General features: G+C 40.4%; 1 protein-coding gene across 1 annotated transcript in view; it reads right to left on the minus strand.

The window, feature by feature from the left end:
• Nucleotides 1-212: 212 nt before the first annotated feature.
• The window catches only part of LOC136866419 (transcriptional repressor scratch 2), a 67,725-nt gene continuing 50,801 nt past the window's right edge, over nucleotides 213-17,136 (minus strand). The window contains exons 2-3 of the mRNA XM_067143345.2: nucleotides 10,180-10,632; nucleotides 213-745 (exon numbers count right to left, since the gene is read on the minus strand). Of these exons, the coding sequence (XP_066999446.1) occupies nucleotides 510-745; nucleotides 10,180-10,632 (689 nt within the window). The 3' untranslated portion in view covers nucleotides 213-509. The remainder of the gene's footprint in view (nucleotides 746-10,179; nucleotides 10,633-17,136) is intronic.

The raw sequence follows: 17,136 nt of genomic DNA on the forward strand, positions 1-17,136 counted from the left end.
TTACCATTTTGAGTAGAAGCATGCTGGGTTCAAACAATAAAATCAAGAAACATCCTAAAATCCTCGGTTTCTTCGTGAACACTCCTTAAGTATGTAGAAAACAATTTTGTTTTGCAAATATAGTAGAATTTCCCCTTTAATGCTACAATCTTGATTAGTGACTTATGGCATTGATAGTTGTGCATTATAACACCGAGTTCCACCCACGAAGATGAGCTGATTTTGGGTTATGATTAAGTTTGGGAACAACTACATATATCTTCAGTAATTGTTCGCATTGCATGGATATAAAAGCTATAATGTAACTGAACTTCAAAAATATCTATACGATGGTAAATTATTGCAATGTTAAAGCTATTTTTTTTTACGTTTCCACAAAACGCCATTACACTGTAATGTAATGTAACTTTTTTAGTGAATTAACTCGTTTGATTGCAGTTCTTCTCTGTTATTAATTACGGTTCAACTGGATCACTCCGGTACCTCACCCTGAATCTTGCTGGTGCTGACTACACTGTGATGGCTAGGCCCAAGGCAGTTGTGGGATGTGCATGTTCTGGTCGAGGGTGTGCTCGCATACACGAAGACTCTTCGTGCTTGTAGAGGTATGACTTGAGGGCGAACGCCTTACCGCATCTCCCGCATACATGAGGCTTCGTATTGGAGTGTGTTTGTACATGCGCTCGGAGATTCGATTTGTCGGCGAATGCCTTCGTGCAGATGGAGCATTTGAACGGCTTCTCACCTTCACCAACAAACAAACAAACATGTTACTATAGGAATAAAAAAGAACTTTTACTATGAAAACGAACACACACATATACATTGTTATAGACAGAAAATATCAGTATAAAGAATGATTTTTGTTTCAAGTTGCTATGCGTCGCACCGACACAGATAGGGCTTATGGTGACGATGCGATAGGAAAGAGCTAGGAGTGGGAAGGAAGCGGCCGTGGATAAACATCTTTAGAGCTGTCGACAGGGCGACAGGGGGTTCGAATCCACTGTCTTCCGAATGCAAGCTCACAGCTGCGCGCCCATAACCGCACGGCCAGCTTGCTCGGTTATACAGAATGTAGGAAAAATCGAAATAATATTGAAAATGTATAATGTCAACAAATTAGATATTTAATGTTCTGGTCAATGTAGGGCATATTTGTGATAGTACATATATCACATCCCCGCGATGTATTTATTACAACGCCTTATTATCACTATGATTAACATTATTATTTTATTTCTTTATTAATGTAGTAATATCTGAAGCTGGAAGGTTTCCATATTAGATCCTAGTAGTTTACTTTGTACAGGTAGTTGAGCTGGTGATAACCTGGGAAACATTTGACGAGTCATCGAGAAGAACCTAAAGATTTAAGCCAGGCAAGCCCGACTATACGGACCTCGTAGCAAGTTATTATTCAGGGTGTGGTCGCGGAAGGCCACTTTGGCAACTAAGCGCGTCGAATTCTTCGTTCCTGATTGAATGGACACTAGCTTAGAGAACTACTCCAGGACGAGGAGGAGTTACTTTTGTCTTCTTGTGCTGTGACTATGTTACTAGTCAGTATTTCTCGTCGATGTTGTATACTTAATACAGGGTTTTCCAGGGGTAGCTAATGTTTTGAGTGTGTATTTTATATTTTGTAAGTACCTAGGTATTAATATAAGAAAAGACCTTCATTGGGGTAATCACATAAATATGATTGTTAATAAAGGGTACAGATCTCTGCATGGTTATGAGGGTATTTAGGGGTTGTAGTAAGATGTAAAGGTAAGAGCATATTAGTCTCTGGTGAGACCCCAACTAGAGTATGGTTGCAGTGTATGGGACCCTCACCAGCATTACTTGATTCAGCAACTGGAAAAAATCCAAAGAAAAACAGCTCGATTAGTTCTGGGCGATTTCCGACAAAAGAGTAGCGTTACAAGAATATTGCAAAAGTTTGGGCTGGGAAGACTTGGGAGAAAGGAGACGAGCTGCTCGAATAAGTGGTATGTTCCTAGCTGTCAGTGGAGAGATGGCGTGGGAGGACATCAGTAGACGAATAAGTTTGAGTGGTGTCTTTAAAAGTAGGAAAGATCACAATATGAAGATAAGGTTGGAATTCAAAAGGACAAATTGGGGCAAATATTCGTTTACGGGAAGGGGAGTTAGGGATTGGAATAACTTACCAAGGAGATGTTCAATAAATTTCCAATTTCTTTGCAATCATTTAAGAAAAGGCTAGGAAAACAACAGATAGGGAATCTGCCACCTGGGCGACTGCCCTAAATGCAGATCAGTAGTGATTGATTGATTGATTGATTGATTAATTGGGTAGCATTGTGCTTCTGTACTTCGTCGCATATCTTGTTGTCAGAAATTATATGATTTATTTAAGATTTTCTACAGCAGGCTTGCCTAGGTAGACAGCCTGTTACCTATGGATAACCACAACTATGAGGTCAAGGGTAAACTATCTTAATAATATATGGCCCAGTTTCAAGGCATAGATCAACAGAGTGTGTGTACTCAAGCGAAAGTATCATTAAATCAATTATTAGAATCAGTGTATAAAGAGGTACATGTCAAAGTGTTATACCATGTGCCGATGGTGTGAGTTTGCAACTTGTGTTGATACACCAAACCAGTGAAGGGCAATATACCTGAAGTATAATTATTGGTCATCTGGCTCACTACAAATAGTTGTTCTGTCTTCGCTTTTGTTTCCCATTGCTTTTATTATACGATAATTTTATGTGTACATAGGAAGAGTCTTCCAGGAGCAGCTAATGTTTTGAGTGTGTATTATATATTTTAGTGTATTGATGAAGTGTTCATGCACTGATGCAAGTCAGAATATAGTTAGTTATTTTATAATCAGTGGAGAAGTTATTCGATAATCGAGGTACAGTTCCTACCTATTTAATCGTTTTCAACGGATGTAGCAATACACAGCAGATGAACACGTCCTGGGAGAGAAGATTAAATTATCATGCTGCATTTAAATTCGAAGGATTCATTTTGGTGAACTCTTACGCTCAAATGACAGCCATTTCAGTTAATCAGTTAATTATATCATTAGTATGTAAAACAGTTACGTTTTTTACTTCCAAACGTGCGGCTAATGAATTTAATACTATAATATATATGGTTACATATTCATTGACGAGATGGATTAGAATCTCATCATTATAGAAGTGGTTTTCAATTTAAACTGCTTTACAGGCAATGGGAAATTACCTTCTTCAAGACCTCGTGCCCCAGTGCAGGTAGTTTGTCTTATCTTGACGTGACGACTTCTATAAAATCAGGTTTGATACATTCGAAACCTAGTGCAACGAAATCATTAACTTACCTTTGGGGAAACAGCACCTAATGCAAAAGTCCAATCCGAATGACACTTTGAGTGGAAATGTGATGAAAAAACCTGCAACCTGTTTTCCAGTCATTGACCAGGTCAGGGATGTAATGAATGAAGTAGATATAGGCTGTTAGTACGATGGGGTCGCCACTCCCAAAGTGATTTATTAATGACTGATAGATGCTATGAAATGAGAATGGAGAGTGTTGCTGGAATGAAAGATGACAGGGAAAACCGGAGTACTCGGAGAAAAACCTGTCCCGCCTCCGCTTTGTCCAGCACAAATCTCACATGGAATTGCCGTGATTTCAACCACGGTATCCAGCGGCGAGAGGCCGACGCGCTGCCGTCTGAGCCACGGAGGCTGGAAATGTGATATATGAGGGAAAATGTGACACTCGTTGAGCCTCAGTTAAATACGTAAGGCGGGATGGAGGCATTGAAAAGGCGACGCTTTTGAGGCATACTATTTGGTGTGTAAGTAACAACTGTGGAACGTAAATACGTACGGCGGTGTTAACGATGTCTAAAGATAGAGCATTCGACGCCTTACATTCTCATAACAAAATGACTCGAATCCGAAATAAATAACATGACAAGGAAGAAGCTCAAAATTTGAAGTTGGAATTTACTTTTAAAACATCGTCGATTTGACCTTGTAAATAACAGTTCCAACCCATCTGTAACAAGAAATTATTGTACAACAACGGCTGCCCTACGACCCTTACGGACAGTGGTGGTGGTTATTGTTTTAAGATGAAGTACAACTGGGCAACCATCCTCTATATAACATTAATCAGGGATGAAAATGGAAGGGATATACAACACTTCGAAAAATGAAGGTATCGGCCAAAGGAAGAAAATGGCCGCGAAGGGCGCGAAAATTAAAGACTCCCTAGGCCTCGATGCCTGATACCGTCTGGGTCGGAAAATAACAAGAGTTGACCAAGGGAGGTCGAATAGGATAGAGGAGTCTAACAAAAGTAAGTGGAAGCAATTTCAGGACTCAGCTAAGGGCCTCGTGGTCGCCAACCACGCTCCCAACTTACGAGCCCCTGGGGCCCCTTTTAGTCGCCTATTACGAGAGGCAGGGTATACCATGGGTGTTATTCTACCGCCTCCTCCCCATAGTGGGTCCTTACGGACAGAGCCATGCGGAGTTTGAAAATATAAGATTTTTTTCATTCATCTCGTATCAACTTTTGAATGTAAGTTCCTACCCATTATGTGCGCATCATTTAAAAGAGTCCTACGCCCGACATAACGGCACCATTGTGGTATAATTAGGCTAATTAGGGCAGAATTTACATGGAGTATAAAATTTCGAAAATTATCAAATGTTTTGAATCGTTACCATATTTGGTATCACTGGAAAGAGGAATTTGAACAGGATTGAAGAGAACAATCCGCAGTCTTCAAATTCACACATTTTAACAGCACAGAATCATGCGATTTACATAAGCATACGCATCGACTAGTGTGAATTGATACGGAGTGGTACGGTTCGCGGACTACAAAATTAGCTATCCGCGTCGCTAGGCAACCCGCCAGATAAGTTACATGACTACTGGTTACACGACGTTGTCTCGAACACCCAGCAGGACAGTCCCTCATCTGTCCCCACCCACGTCTTTTAACTCTCATGATCAGGTGAATTTTCTTAAAGGGGCGTTTCGACGATTTTCTAATTTTTCTTATTTCACGTTGTATATACACATGGCGGTTGATTGGCTTTAAACAGGAATTCACCATGCTTCTGGTTGAGTGTGTAATGGATATCGAAACTTTGGTTTGTTTTCGAACTGGCGGATCTCACTGATATACCTGTGCTTAGAATCTCACTGATATTTCTATGATTACTTAAATAACATAGGGCCCAACCAGTAAGGTATTGTACTATTGATTCACAAAATATCACATCTAAAAGTGAAGTAGGCCTAAATGATTGTTTTTTTCTAAAAACTGAAGCCTGTGTTTGATGATGATGATAGTGATTATTATTATTATTATTATTATTATTATTATTATTATTATTATTATTATTATTATTATTATTATTATTATTATTATTATTATTATTCGCTAAATTAATGTAAAATTACATTAAATTTGCTTATTTAAGTTATTTCACTGTATTCATTCTGAAGTCACGGTTTGTAATTTCTGACAGGGCACCAAATATGGAAATTATTTCCTTTTTAACTTGTTGTTCACTTCGACTTACATTCTTTTTAGTACAACATCTGTTTTAGCTGGCCAATGAGATAGAAACACCGAATCTTGTTTATTTAAAATCCTTTAGTTTTTAAGGCAACGGTCGCTACCTTCCCAATCCTAGCCATTTCCCATCTTTGCGTCTTCTAAAACCTTCGATGTGTTAGTGTGACGTTATACCACTAGCGAAAAGAAGAAAAAACACTTGTTAAATGAAACATAAAATAAAATAAAATAAAATATACATGCATCTTCAATATCGACTGTCCTGCCTTTCAGCGTTCAATCGGCAAATCTGTGATGAATTTACTATACGCCTCCACAATTCTCTATTTGTAACTACTCCTGTGGTCTCTTTTAAAACGTACCTGGTATCTTTAAATCCATATGAACCGACTCTAAGCATCGTAGTCTTCGTCTCCCTCTACTGTTCTTACTCTCCGTGACAGAGAGCATTAATCTCGCAGGTAACCTACTCTCTTCCATCCGCCTCACATGACCCCACCACGGAAGCCTGTATATGCTTACCGCTTCATCCATTGAGTTCGTTCCTAACATTGCCTTTATCTCCTCATTCCGAATACCTTTCTGCCATTGTTCCCATCTGTTTGTACCAGCGAACAGGTACTTTCATATCTGTTACTTCTAACTTAAGAATACGATATCCCGATTCCACTTAGCTTTCACTCCCGTACAGCAAAGGTCGTCCGAAAACAGACCAGTGTAAAGATAACTTCGTCCGGGAGTTGACTTATTTCTTACAGAATACTGTTTGTTAATCGCAACTTAGAGTTCACGGCACTAGGGTTGCTGAACCTTGATTCAATCTCACTTGTTACATTACCATCTTGGCAGAATACATATATTCAATACTTGAAATTATCTACATGTTCCAACTTTGTATTCCCAACCTGACATTCAATCTTCTTAGGTTTATTCTCTACTAACGTCGCTTTAGTCTTGGAAATGCTAGTTGTCCTGTCATATGGGTACTCACTGCACCTATTTTCCAGTTCCAGGATATTTGATTGAAGGCACAAGCTGCCTATTAATAGCAAGACTTTGTCATAGGCCAAACTGCTTACTATATTTCAACCTAACAGAATCCCTCCATGTCACGTTATACTTTTCAGCAGATGATCCATGTGAACTATCAACAACAAAGGTGAGATATTACAGCCTTGTCTAACCTCTGTAAGTTCCTTGAACCAAGAACCCATTCTAGCGTCAGTCACTGCAGCCCAATTGTCAACATAAATGCCTTTGATTGCTTTCATTAATCTACACTTAGTCCCAGAATCTTTCAGTACGGTTAACATTATTCATCTCGCAGCAGCATTTTTCATTACTGGTGCATATTGAAAATCTAATCCCGACAGCCCCTCCGTGGTCTTAAACCACACAAGTTTTCATCCAACTTACTCTCACTCTCAACCGTTCATCGCATTGATCGCATCCTCCCTTTCAATATGCCAGTGGACAATTGCTGTTTTTGTCCGATCAGAAGGAACCATGCTAATCTTATTACTCTGCGGAGCCATTTCATCCCTGCCTTCCCACTGCATTTCACCTTCCCACGCCTAATTTCATATACTGTATGCCTGCAACTTTATGACAATTTATATTATTTACCATCCTTTCCATTTTCTTAAGCGTAATTTCACAATCATCATTGTCCTCCTGCCCATGAGCTCGGTTGTTTGGGAAGTCAACGGACATATTTCCTTTTACGTTGGGATATTCATTTAATTTTTCCTTCCTTTCTTAAATTCTTTATTACTGTCCAGAAAAGTTTCCCTACCGCCTGACCAAGCCTTCCCAGGTTATTAACGATATGTTCCCATTACTTCTTCTTGGATTCAACAATTATTTGTTTTGCTCTGTTTTTTCATCTACGTACAATTCCCTGTCTGCATCAGTTCTTGTTTGTAGCCAATTCTGATACGCTTTCCTTTTACGTTTACAAGCTAGGCTACTCTTACTTCATCATTCTACAAATATGTTTGATTTTTCCCATCCCTACATACAGTTGTGCTTAAGCATTCCCTGCCTGTTTCTACTACAGCATCCCTGAATGCCACCAATTATCTTTCTATATCTTGAACCTGTTTACTGTCTATTCTTTGGAATTTTTCACTAATCATATCCATGTACATCTGTCTAATTTTCTCGTCCTGTTTGTTCTCTATCCTTATTCGTCTGCAGAGAGATTTAACTTTCTCTATCCTAAGCCTAGAGATACCTAGTTCACCATAGATGTATTAGTGGCGAGTATCATCGAAACATTCCTTGGACTGATTTCTTGAATTCGGAGTCGGTTATGATAGAATCTGTTTATAGATCTTATGCGTCTACCCTCACACGTGTAGTGGTGAATAGCCTTGTGCTTGAAGAGTGTAATCGTAACTGCTAATCCCATACAAGCACAGAAGTCTAATAAACGCTTCGCATTCCTATTAGCTTACATATCTTCCCTACATTTACCCATTACCTTCTCATATATTTCAGTTCTACTTCCAACTCCCACAATGAAATCGCCTGTTGACAGTATCCTATCCTTGTAGATAATTCTGACTACGAAGTTACCCAATGCTTCATAAAACTTGTCAACTTCATCCTCATCTGCACCCTCGTCCTATTTCCTCCAACTGCTAAATCTACCCATACCATTCGTTCATCTACAAGCCTATCAGGAACGTTGTTGTGTGCATTAGTACTCCTGATGGACAGTTCTATCCCACATTCTTCACTTCCCCTTTTTAACACCTGCTAAGAGCATATTATAATCTCCTCTCTCTCCTTATTCTTATACTACATCATCATCTCCCCTTACCCGAACATCATTAACTCCTAACATGGTTCGTGATGTGGTTTACTATAGTCATGTCCTAGTTTGTGAACCACGGGCTGAGTGGCCTAGTTAAGTGATCCTAAGAGTCGGGATACCAGTTCCCATGGAATAGGAGTGGGTATCTCGGACATTTTCTGAGTCGAGACCCTCCTTGTGCTCAGACGGCAGGAGTATACAATCCACCGGTGGTCCCTAACCAGTTAAATGAGAGTTTCTCACTGGGATTACGTGTATGTGGGTAGCATCCTGCTTCACAGAATTTATCGAGCTCAGAATATTTGGTGTAAACCTCGGACATGTGGGAGTGACGGAGATCCACTTACATTTGACAGGAATCGGGAGTTAGTGGGTTCGAGCCCCACTGTCGGCAGCCCTGAAGATGGTTTTCCGTGGTTTCCCATTTTCACACCAGGCAAATGCCGGGGCTGTACCTTAATTAAAGCCACGGCCGCTTCCTTCAAATTCCTAGGCCTTCCCTGCCCCATCGTCACCATAAGACATATCTGTGTCGGTGCGACGTAAAGCAAAAAAAAAAAACATTGACGGGTGGTGACTCTTTGGAAACAACTTAAAGTGCAATAGATATTACTAATTTAATATCTTTGTTGGTTTCTTATATTCAAAGTAACATCTGTGACTTGAAATAGTAATAATAATAATAATAATAATAATAATAATAATAATAATAATAATAATAATAATAATAATTTAAGGCCCTTTGACTGCCGGAGAGATGTATTGTTGGTGATAGTGATTATTCTCTTAAAGGGAAGGAGCCTTATAACTAAATCACTATAGTTTCTTAATACAACCTGAAAACATACTGGAAATACTTTATACAGTACTGAAGATGGAATAAGATTGAACAATGCAAGAATGTGTTGCATTGCTCCACAATTTAAATTATTTTTAATATATACCATACATGTATTATAAAATGGAAATCGTGATAAGTATCTAAGCCAAGTAATCTGAAGAACCGCTAAACGGGTTATGACGGTTGTATACAGCTTTTATCGAGGAAGGATTTAGGTGTATAAAATATTAATTTAAAAAAAAAAACAGGAAGCCAAACTGTGAGTCGTTTAGTGAAGGAAGTTAAAGATAAAACATCCAACAGAGTGTTTTCTTGTCTTACGCTACCTAAACTGTGAACGATAGACCCCAAGTATGTGTAGACGAATTGTTGAACGTAAGTAGTTCTACAAAATGTTCCGAAATGGTATACATCTATCTGTAAAAGGTAGCGCTTAATATGCATTTTTGTATTATAGTTTGCAATAAAAGTATCCTTAAAATTAGAAACCGTATTTTGAGACTAATCACGTAATTCTTATCAAAATAAGTTATGTATCGAGATCTGTAATCACATTAACTTAAAGATTATGCTATAAAGGATACACCAATAGTTTAGGAGGTTTGAGTGAAAGCATAGGCATGGTTTAAATATCATGTGGGGAAAAAGGCATGAGCTAACAGAGGCAGACGGTCGGAAGGACCTTGGAAATAGGTTGCATATCAGGAAGAAGACACCTAATGTCATTTACAAGGATATCTCATAAGGACCATCACTACAAAACTGCTCTCGAGCCAAGCCTGGTTTATACTCATTTAATCCACTATGGATGTTGGATGACTTGTTCGGTCACCGTGATCTAATCTGGTCAAAGCTGCAAGTCCGAGCTGGAAGAGCTTAGTGCCATTTTGCATAGTTCTAGAGTTCTTGTTGAGAAGAGTGAACTGGGTTGATATCGAGGAGGTTGTTTACCTGTGTGGGTGCGGATGTGTCCCTGAAGCAGCCAGGGTCGCGAAAAGCATTTTCCACAGTAGGGGCACTTACAGCCCTGGTTGTGGGTGCGCACGTGCATGGAAAAAGCCGGCATGGAGACGTAGACTTTATCGCAGTGGGGGCAGCGCCTCGCCTTCTTGTCTCCCAGGGAGCGGTGTGTCTGACGATGGCGCGCCAGGTTGCTCGACGTGCTGTACCGCTTGCCACAGTCGGGACAGCCGTGCTCCTCTGCGGGCGGACTGGGCGGCTCGTAGCGGTGCTGGTAAGTGAAGAGATGACCGGCCGCTGCTGCTAGGCTCACCTCTGCCAGTTGGGTCAGGTTGTACAGCTCATCCGGACACTCCGACGATGAGATCCCGTACGTCTCTCCATCTACAGGCAACAGCTGGGTTCGAGGCTCGGCGACACTAACACTTCGCTCAGGACTGGTTTCTGGAACATCCAGTGGTAGTGACTATAGCGATTTTAGACTAAAACATAACAGGTCCGAAACTAGACATCATATGAATAATTAACACACATTCACGAGAGCCATCGTCATTTATAGAGCTCATTCATAAAAATATGTTGAGCAAAAATTCACATAAACCCGAATTCACGCTTGGCAGCTGGTTCAAGTCTGACCTGGAGCAGGCCTAGTTGTTATTAGTTGTGTGTTCAATATAAATAACTAGCTGATGTACCTACGCTTCGCTACGGAATTCTACATTGTATACAGAATTGTAGGTTAGGTTGGTACACATTGTGCATACCACTGTATTAAATTGCATAGCTCTTACCGTTACCCCAGAAACGCGATGGGGAAGTCACCAAACGTCTTTTCTCATGTAAAGACTGGGTTAGGGAAGTTTCTATGTAATGGTAGGGCCTCTTGCCTACCATCAGTCACAATCAAGTTGGGAAATTTTCATTATAATGGCAGACAATCACTCTCCACCTATCTTTTTACATCCTCAGAAAGACTCTCTTTGTGGTTTTACCAACTGAAATCAACCAACTGAATGACGTTAGTAGGAATGTCGCCCTTAAAAGCAATGCCACCGAGCTCGATATCTGCAGTCGCTTAAGTGCGGCCAGTATCCAGTATTCGGTTTTCCGTGGTTCCCCATTTTCACACCAGGCAAATGCTGGGGCTGTACCTTAATTAAGGCCACGGCCGCTTCCTTCCCACTCCTTGACCTTTCCTGTCCCATCGTCGCCATAAGACCTATCTGTGTCGGTGCGACGTAAAGCAACTAGCAAATAAAAAAAAAGGAGCAATGCTATCATATGACATACTGGATCAAATGAAAAAGCACACATTTCCTCACTTTTAACGAACAGTACTACGCTGCCGATCTAACAGTCCAAAGTTCCAGAGCTGAAATGACCAGGCCGCAGACAGCTGTGAACACTCTGCCACATTCCGTTAAGTTTGCATACTGCTCATTCAAATCAGCGCGTCAGAGTAGGGATCGAATTACTGGAATACAATGATAAACCAGTGTGTTACATACCAGTAGTATTAGAGAATTTATGAACCAGAGGAAAGGCATGCTAAAGAAGAAAGTGTCTAACTCCCCGACTATTTCCCGCCAATATTCAGGTAGGCTGTTATATTCGATACACAGCAGTAATCCCATCTCTCGGAGATGAGTGGCAGCATAACAGACAAAGAATACCATAACAAATAATGGTCAATGTAAAGTTATTGTTGATGAATTTTGGTTTCGTCATTGTAGGCCTTCACATTTAGTTTTCTTCCGACTCTAACAATAGTCGGTACGATAAAACTGAATAAGACATAAATGATCGGAAATTGTATTCTATATAACTTTTGTTATGTAGTACTTTTTGATAGGACCGATAACATAGGTATTTAAAAATTAAATTTTAGGCGCCTTCCCCTAAACTACCATTTCATCCAGGGTGAATACAATTATTTATAGCCTAGACTGTAGTGTCTTATTCCCTGACTCTACATACCGATTTTCATTAAATTCTGTTTACCTATTTGCTTGTGGCTCGGCGTTGATATGGACTTAGCAACAAAAATAAAATAAAAATTAATATCTCTGTTATCTCAGCCGGTACAGTAAAAATGTAAAAGTCATAAATGATCGGAAATTTAATTCTATATAACTTTAGTTATGTAGTATTTACCGATAGGACCACTAATAACATAAATATTTGAGAATTAAATTTTAGGCCTTCCCCTAAACTACCATTCCACTCACTGTGAATACAATGATTTATAGCCTATATTGTAGTGTCTTACTCCCTGACTTTACATACCGATTTTTATTCAATTATCTTCAGCAGTTTTCTCTCGATGCATGTACAGACAGACAGACAGACAGACAGACAGACAGACAGACAGACAGACAGACAGACAGACAGACAGACAGACAGACAGACAGACAGACAGACAGACAGACAGACAGACAGACAGACAGACAGACAATTGAAAAGTGCATTTTTTGTTGCTGTGGACACGACCGATACAGAAATACCATTCTTTTTAAATTCTGAGCAATGTACAGACAAAATTTTTATGTTATGTACTGTATATAGATATATTGCTGTGTGAAGAGCATCTGTGGTTGAGGTGGCAGCGCGCCGGCCTCTCACCGCTGGGTTCCGTGGTTCGAATCCCGGTCACTCGATGTGAGATATGTGCTAGACCAAGCGGAGGTGGGACAGGGTTTTCTCCAGGTACTCCGGTTTTCCCTGTCATATTTCATTCCAGCAACACTCTCCAATATCATTTCATCTGTCATTCATTAATCACTGCCCCAGAGGAGTGCGACAGGCTTCGGCAGCTGGCAAAATTCCTCTCGTCGCCGCTAGATGAAAGCTTCATTCATTCCATCCCTGACCCGGTCGAATGACTGGAAACAGGCTGTGGATTTTCATTGCTGTCTGGATCTGTGGATAATTCGTTAGCTTACTGGCCTTTGCTACAAGAGGTCCCGCGTTCGATTTGGAGATTTTAATCTTCACTGGTAATTTCCTCTGGCTCGGGACCGGATATTTGTGCCTTCTTCTAGGTAGGCCCCATCCTCACACATGCGTATGTCGCTCATTGGGCCGACGGTGCAATCAACGCCTTGTGTTGTTTGAAACCAGGCCAAATCGCGGCTCGTCGGACCGCACTACACGCCTCCAGTCAGCTAATGTTCGGTGTTGTTTGGCCCATCGAAGACGTTCAACTTTATGTGCTGCTGTGAGCAATGGCCTCTTACGAGGTACCCAACTCCAACCTTCATTGCATGGAGTTCCCTTCGCAAAGTTCGCTTAGAAACTAGTTGGAATGTATCTTCATTCATGACAGCAGAAATTTCTTTAGGCTTAAAACCGATTATGTTTGACAAGGAATGACACTCGTCTCCGGTCCCTCTCGGTTTGAAACTCTTTACGATCACAGTTCTGAAGCTGTGTTTGCTGGACGCGAGTGGTACACTATTCCCGGTAGACACGAAGGATAATCTGCGTTGATACACCAACAAGTCGGGCAACTTCATTCACCTGTGTGGTCATGCGCACAGCCAAACGCGATAGCCCCATTTTGCCAGACTGTCACGTCTCGGCTTCGAAGCTGTTTCCATACAACTGACCGTCAAACACACACACACACACACACACACACACACACACACACACACACACACTGCCATTTTCATATGTCAACGGGGAAAGGTCACATGACCGCCTGGTAACAATGCAATACCGTCTACATCACTCCAAAGCAACCAGTGTGCTCTTTCACTTTTTGCCCCGTGTGCCTGTATGAGACTGACGTCACAAAATGTACCATCACATTAAAAAAAAGAAAAGAAACAGCCCATTAAGATCCTTAGCCTGCCAAATATTGGAGTGCCACGTGGTCAGTGTGATGACATCCTCTGCCGTGTAACTTGGTCTTCACCCCAAGATTAACATACTTGGGCGAACCAGGAATCGAACCCTGATCCTCCAGGTAAGAGTCAAACAGGCTATCTCTACACCACAGTGTTGGCTAAAAATGAATGCAAACCATTTGTGTACTGTAAAGTTTCGTAGTTCAACGGTTAGCGTTTTTAGCTGCCACCCTCAGAGTCCCAGAATCGATTCGCGGTACTGCTACAGATTTAAGATTCGTAGAAGGGCTGGTATGTGGTTAAGAATGTACATACAGTACAGATCATCTCCGTTTCGGGTGTGGCTGAGAACTGCACTACCTCGAGGAATACAAGGATATCCAAGCCAGGTCGAGGGATTTTTATCCCAAACAGTCAATTCACCCTTCGAGGCGTGTAGCGTAGCTGTTAGTTTGCATTCGAGAAATAGTGGTTTCGAACCCCAGCGTCGACAATTCTGAAGATGACTTTTTATGGTTTCTTATTTTCACACCAGACAAATGCAGGGGCTGTACCCTAATTACGGTCACTGTCGTTTCCTTCCCAATCACAGCTCTGACCTACCCCATTGTCGTCTTAAAACTTGTCTGAGCCGGTGGGAAGTAGAATAATAACAAAAACCTTAATTCCCTTGGCTCGGGAACTGGGTGCTTGTATTGTATCCAACACTCTTGTAACTACACACCACACACAACAATACCCTCTACCACACTAACACGCAGCTTCATTGACGTAACATGTGCTACCCACCATCGTCGGAGGGTCTGTCTTACAAGGTTCGTAATAATAATAATAATAATTAGTAGCAAGAATTATATATTAATCAAAATACACTTTGACACCACCTGTATGACTTATAAGGTTGAAATGACTTATGCAAACCATCCTACGGTCAATAAAATTGTAGTTCAATGATTAACAGAAAGTATGTATATGATATCCGAGTGAAATAGTCACTGTTTTCTCATCTAACCATCCGTGGTTCGAATTCCCCCAATGCAAATGAGATTTTGAAATAAAAAGTCACAAGCCTTTGTATCGGATTCCATGAAAAACTGGAGATCCTGTGGCCACAACCACGTTATGAAGAGTTACGTAAAACTACATCCTCTGCCATGTGACTTGGTCTTAACTCCAAGATTAACATACTCGGGCGAACCAAGAATCGAACCCTTAGCCTCCAGGTAAGAGGCAAACAGGCTATCTCTACAACATAGTGTTGGATAAAAATGTATGAACAGCATTAATGAAAAGTTCAATTCTCAAAACAGAGAGAAAGTTATACTAGGAAACAGATGACAAAAGCTACTTTTTGAAAGCAAGTCAGGTATTACAGGATTATACCAAAAACAAAATCAAGATGCTATTAATAAGTTCAGACTGGGACAAACAAAAGCAGAACAGATCATCTTCACCATGCTCTATTTTTGTCTGTTTCATTATATCGGAATATATTCAGTTTGTTTACATGAATCAGTATCATATTACTGTATAATACAATGTTTATAAGGATATAATAGTTGTTGATAAGTTAGTCCTATTTGTAATCAAGTTCACTTTCTGACACAAAACTGAGTCGACTTTTGAACAGAGGGTTCAGCGTCAAACTTTGCTTTCCTCGTTCTTTGCTGTGGTCTTTGCTAATAGACTATTTCTTTTTTACTTTCTAATGAACATTTGTCCCGTACGAACTTTATCAATGAACCTGCGTAGTTCTGTTACATTAGTAAGGTGACAAGAAGCATCTAGTGCAATTTTTTATAATTATTATCATTAAAATACGTTCTAAAAGCATAGCAGTGGACTTTTTTATCATTGGCAAAGTGTAGACCATCATGCATTAACTTTCCAAGATAATTCTATGATAATGTGCTCATTCCTTTCGGTGGTGCTTGTACTCGGATATTTAGATATTTTCAGTTGTTCACGTTTCCTACCAGAAAACTTGCATAGATGCCATTAATAACTTCCACTAAAAAAACAAGAGCGATGTGATACACCTCGAAATTTATTCGAAGAGTTTTCTTTTCAATCATCTCAAGTTTGATACGAAGATAGGGTAAGGAAGATGATGGTTTATTTTACAACTTCCCTAATTCTAGGATTGCCACTAGGACGAAGTATACTTCATATGCCAATACACAATTTACCATCACTCTTTAACAAGTTATAAAATATACTATCTAATGAATCATATTAGCATGGACGTTTCAGTACAGCAAAGTAAATGGTTAACTTATAACATGCGCACAACATAATGGCTAGAATATACCAGTAGAGGTATAACCAGCAAACCACGTCGTGGACACATTACTCACACAGATTTCCACTGCTATTTTCTACCGAACTTCTTCCAATAAATGTGTTATAAATAGTGCCAGTGGTTCTAAATGATCACAGAATGTTGTACTGTACCTGCCATGGTGGTGCTGCCTGCAAGGTGGTGCAAGGTGGCTGTGTTCGCAACAAGTGGGCGCCAGGCGACTGGCTTGGCTTGGCTCACCCAAAGGCCAGATTCTTGGGCGTCTGCCATCAGACGCTCGAGCTCATAGCGTCACGACGCTTCGATAAGGCGCACAACAGATCAAAATAGCCTGCCCTCGTTCTGGAGCTCAAGACAACATGTAACTGGTTGGACAGTCACTTGTTGAAGTAATGAATGCACGTTGTTTGTACTGCCGAGTACACATGAGTAATTTCGGAATTATAAATATCTTTAATTTAATGGGGTGCCTAAGTTAGGAAATACTTCCACAGGCGTACTTTGAAAGTAAATGAAGGGAGTTCTTAAAATATGCTTGTATAGCCCTTCCAAAATCGGCGGCCCGACCTTCGAATCTCTTTGATCGGACTAAGAGACACTCAGGACAACGATCCCTGAAGAACACTTCTCTTAACCCGGCAGACCCAGTATCCAATGTAACGTACACCACTTGTTGGATTTCTTTCTTCACGTTGAGCCTTAATTTATAACTTTTGAAATGTTTTCTCTGTATTCGTGACCTTCTTCACTTCCACTTTTGGTAGCAGAGTTCAGTTTACCAGAGGTTGACGAATG

The sequence above is a fragment of the Anabrus simplex genome, chromosome 1 (assembly GCF_040414725.1).
Source record: "Anabrus simplex isolate iqAnaSimp1 chromosome 1, ASM4041472v1, whole genome shotgun sequence".
Classification (NCBI taxonomy): Eukaryota; Metazoa; Arthropoda; class Insecta; order Orthoptera; family Tettigoniidae; genus Anabrus; species Anabrus simplex.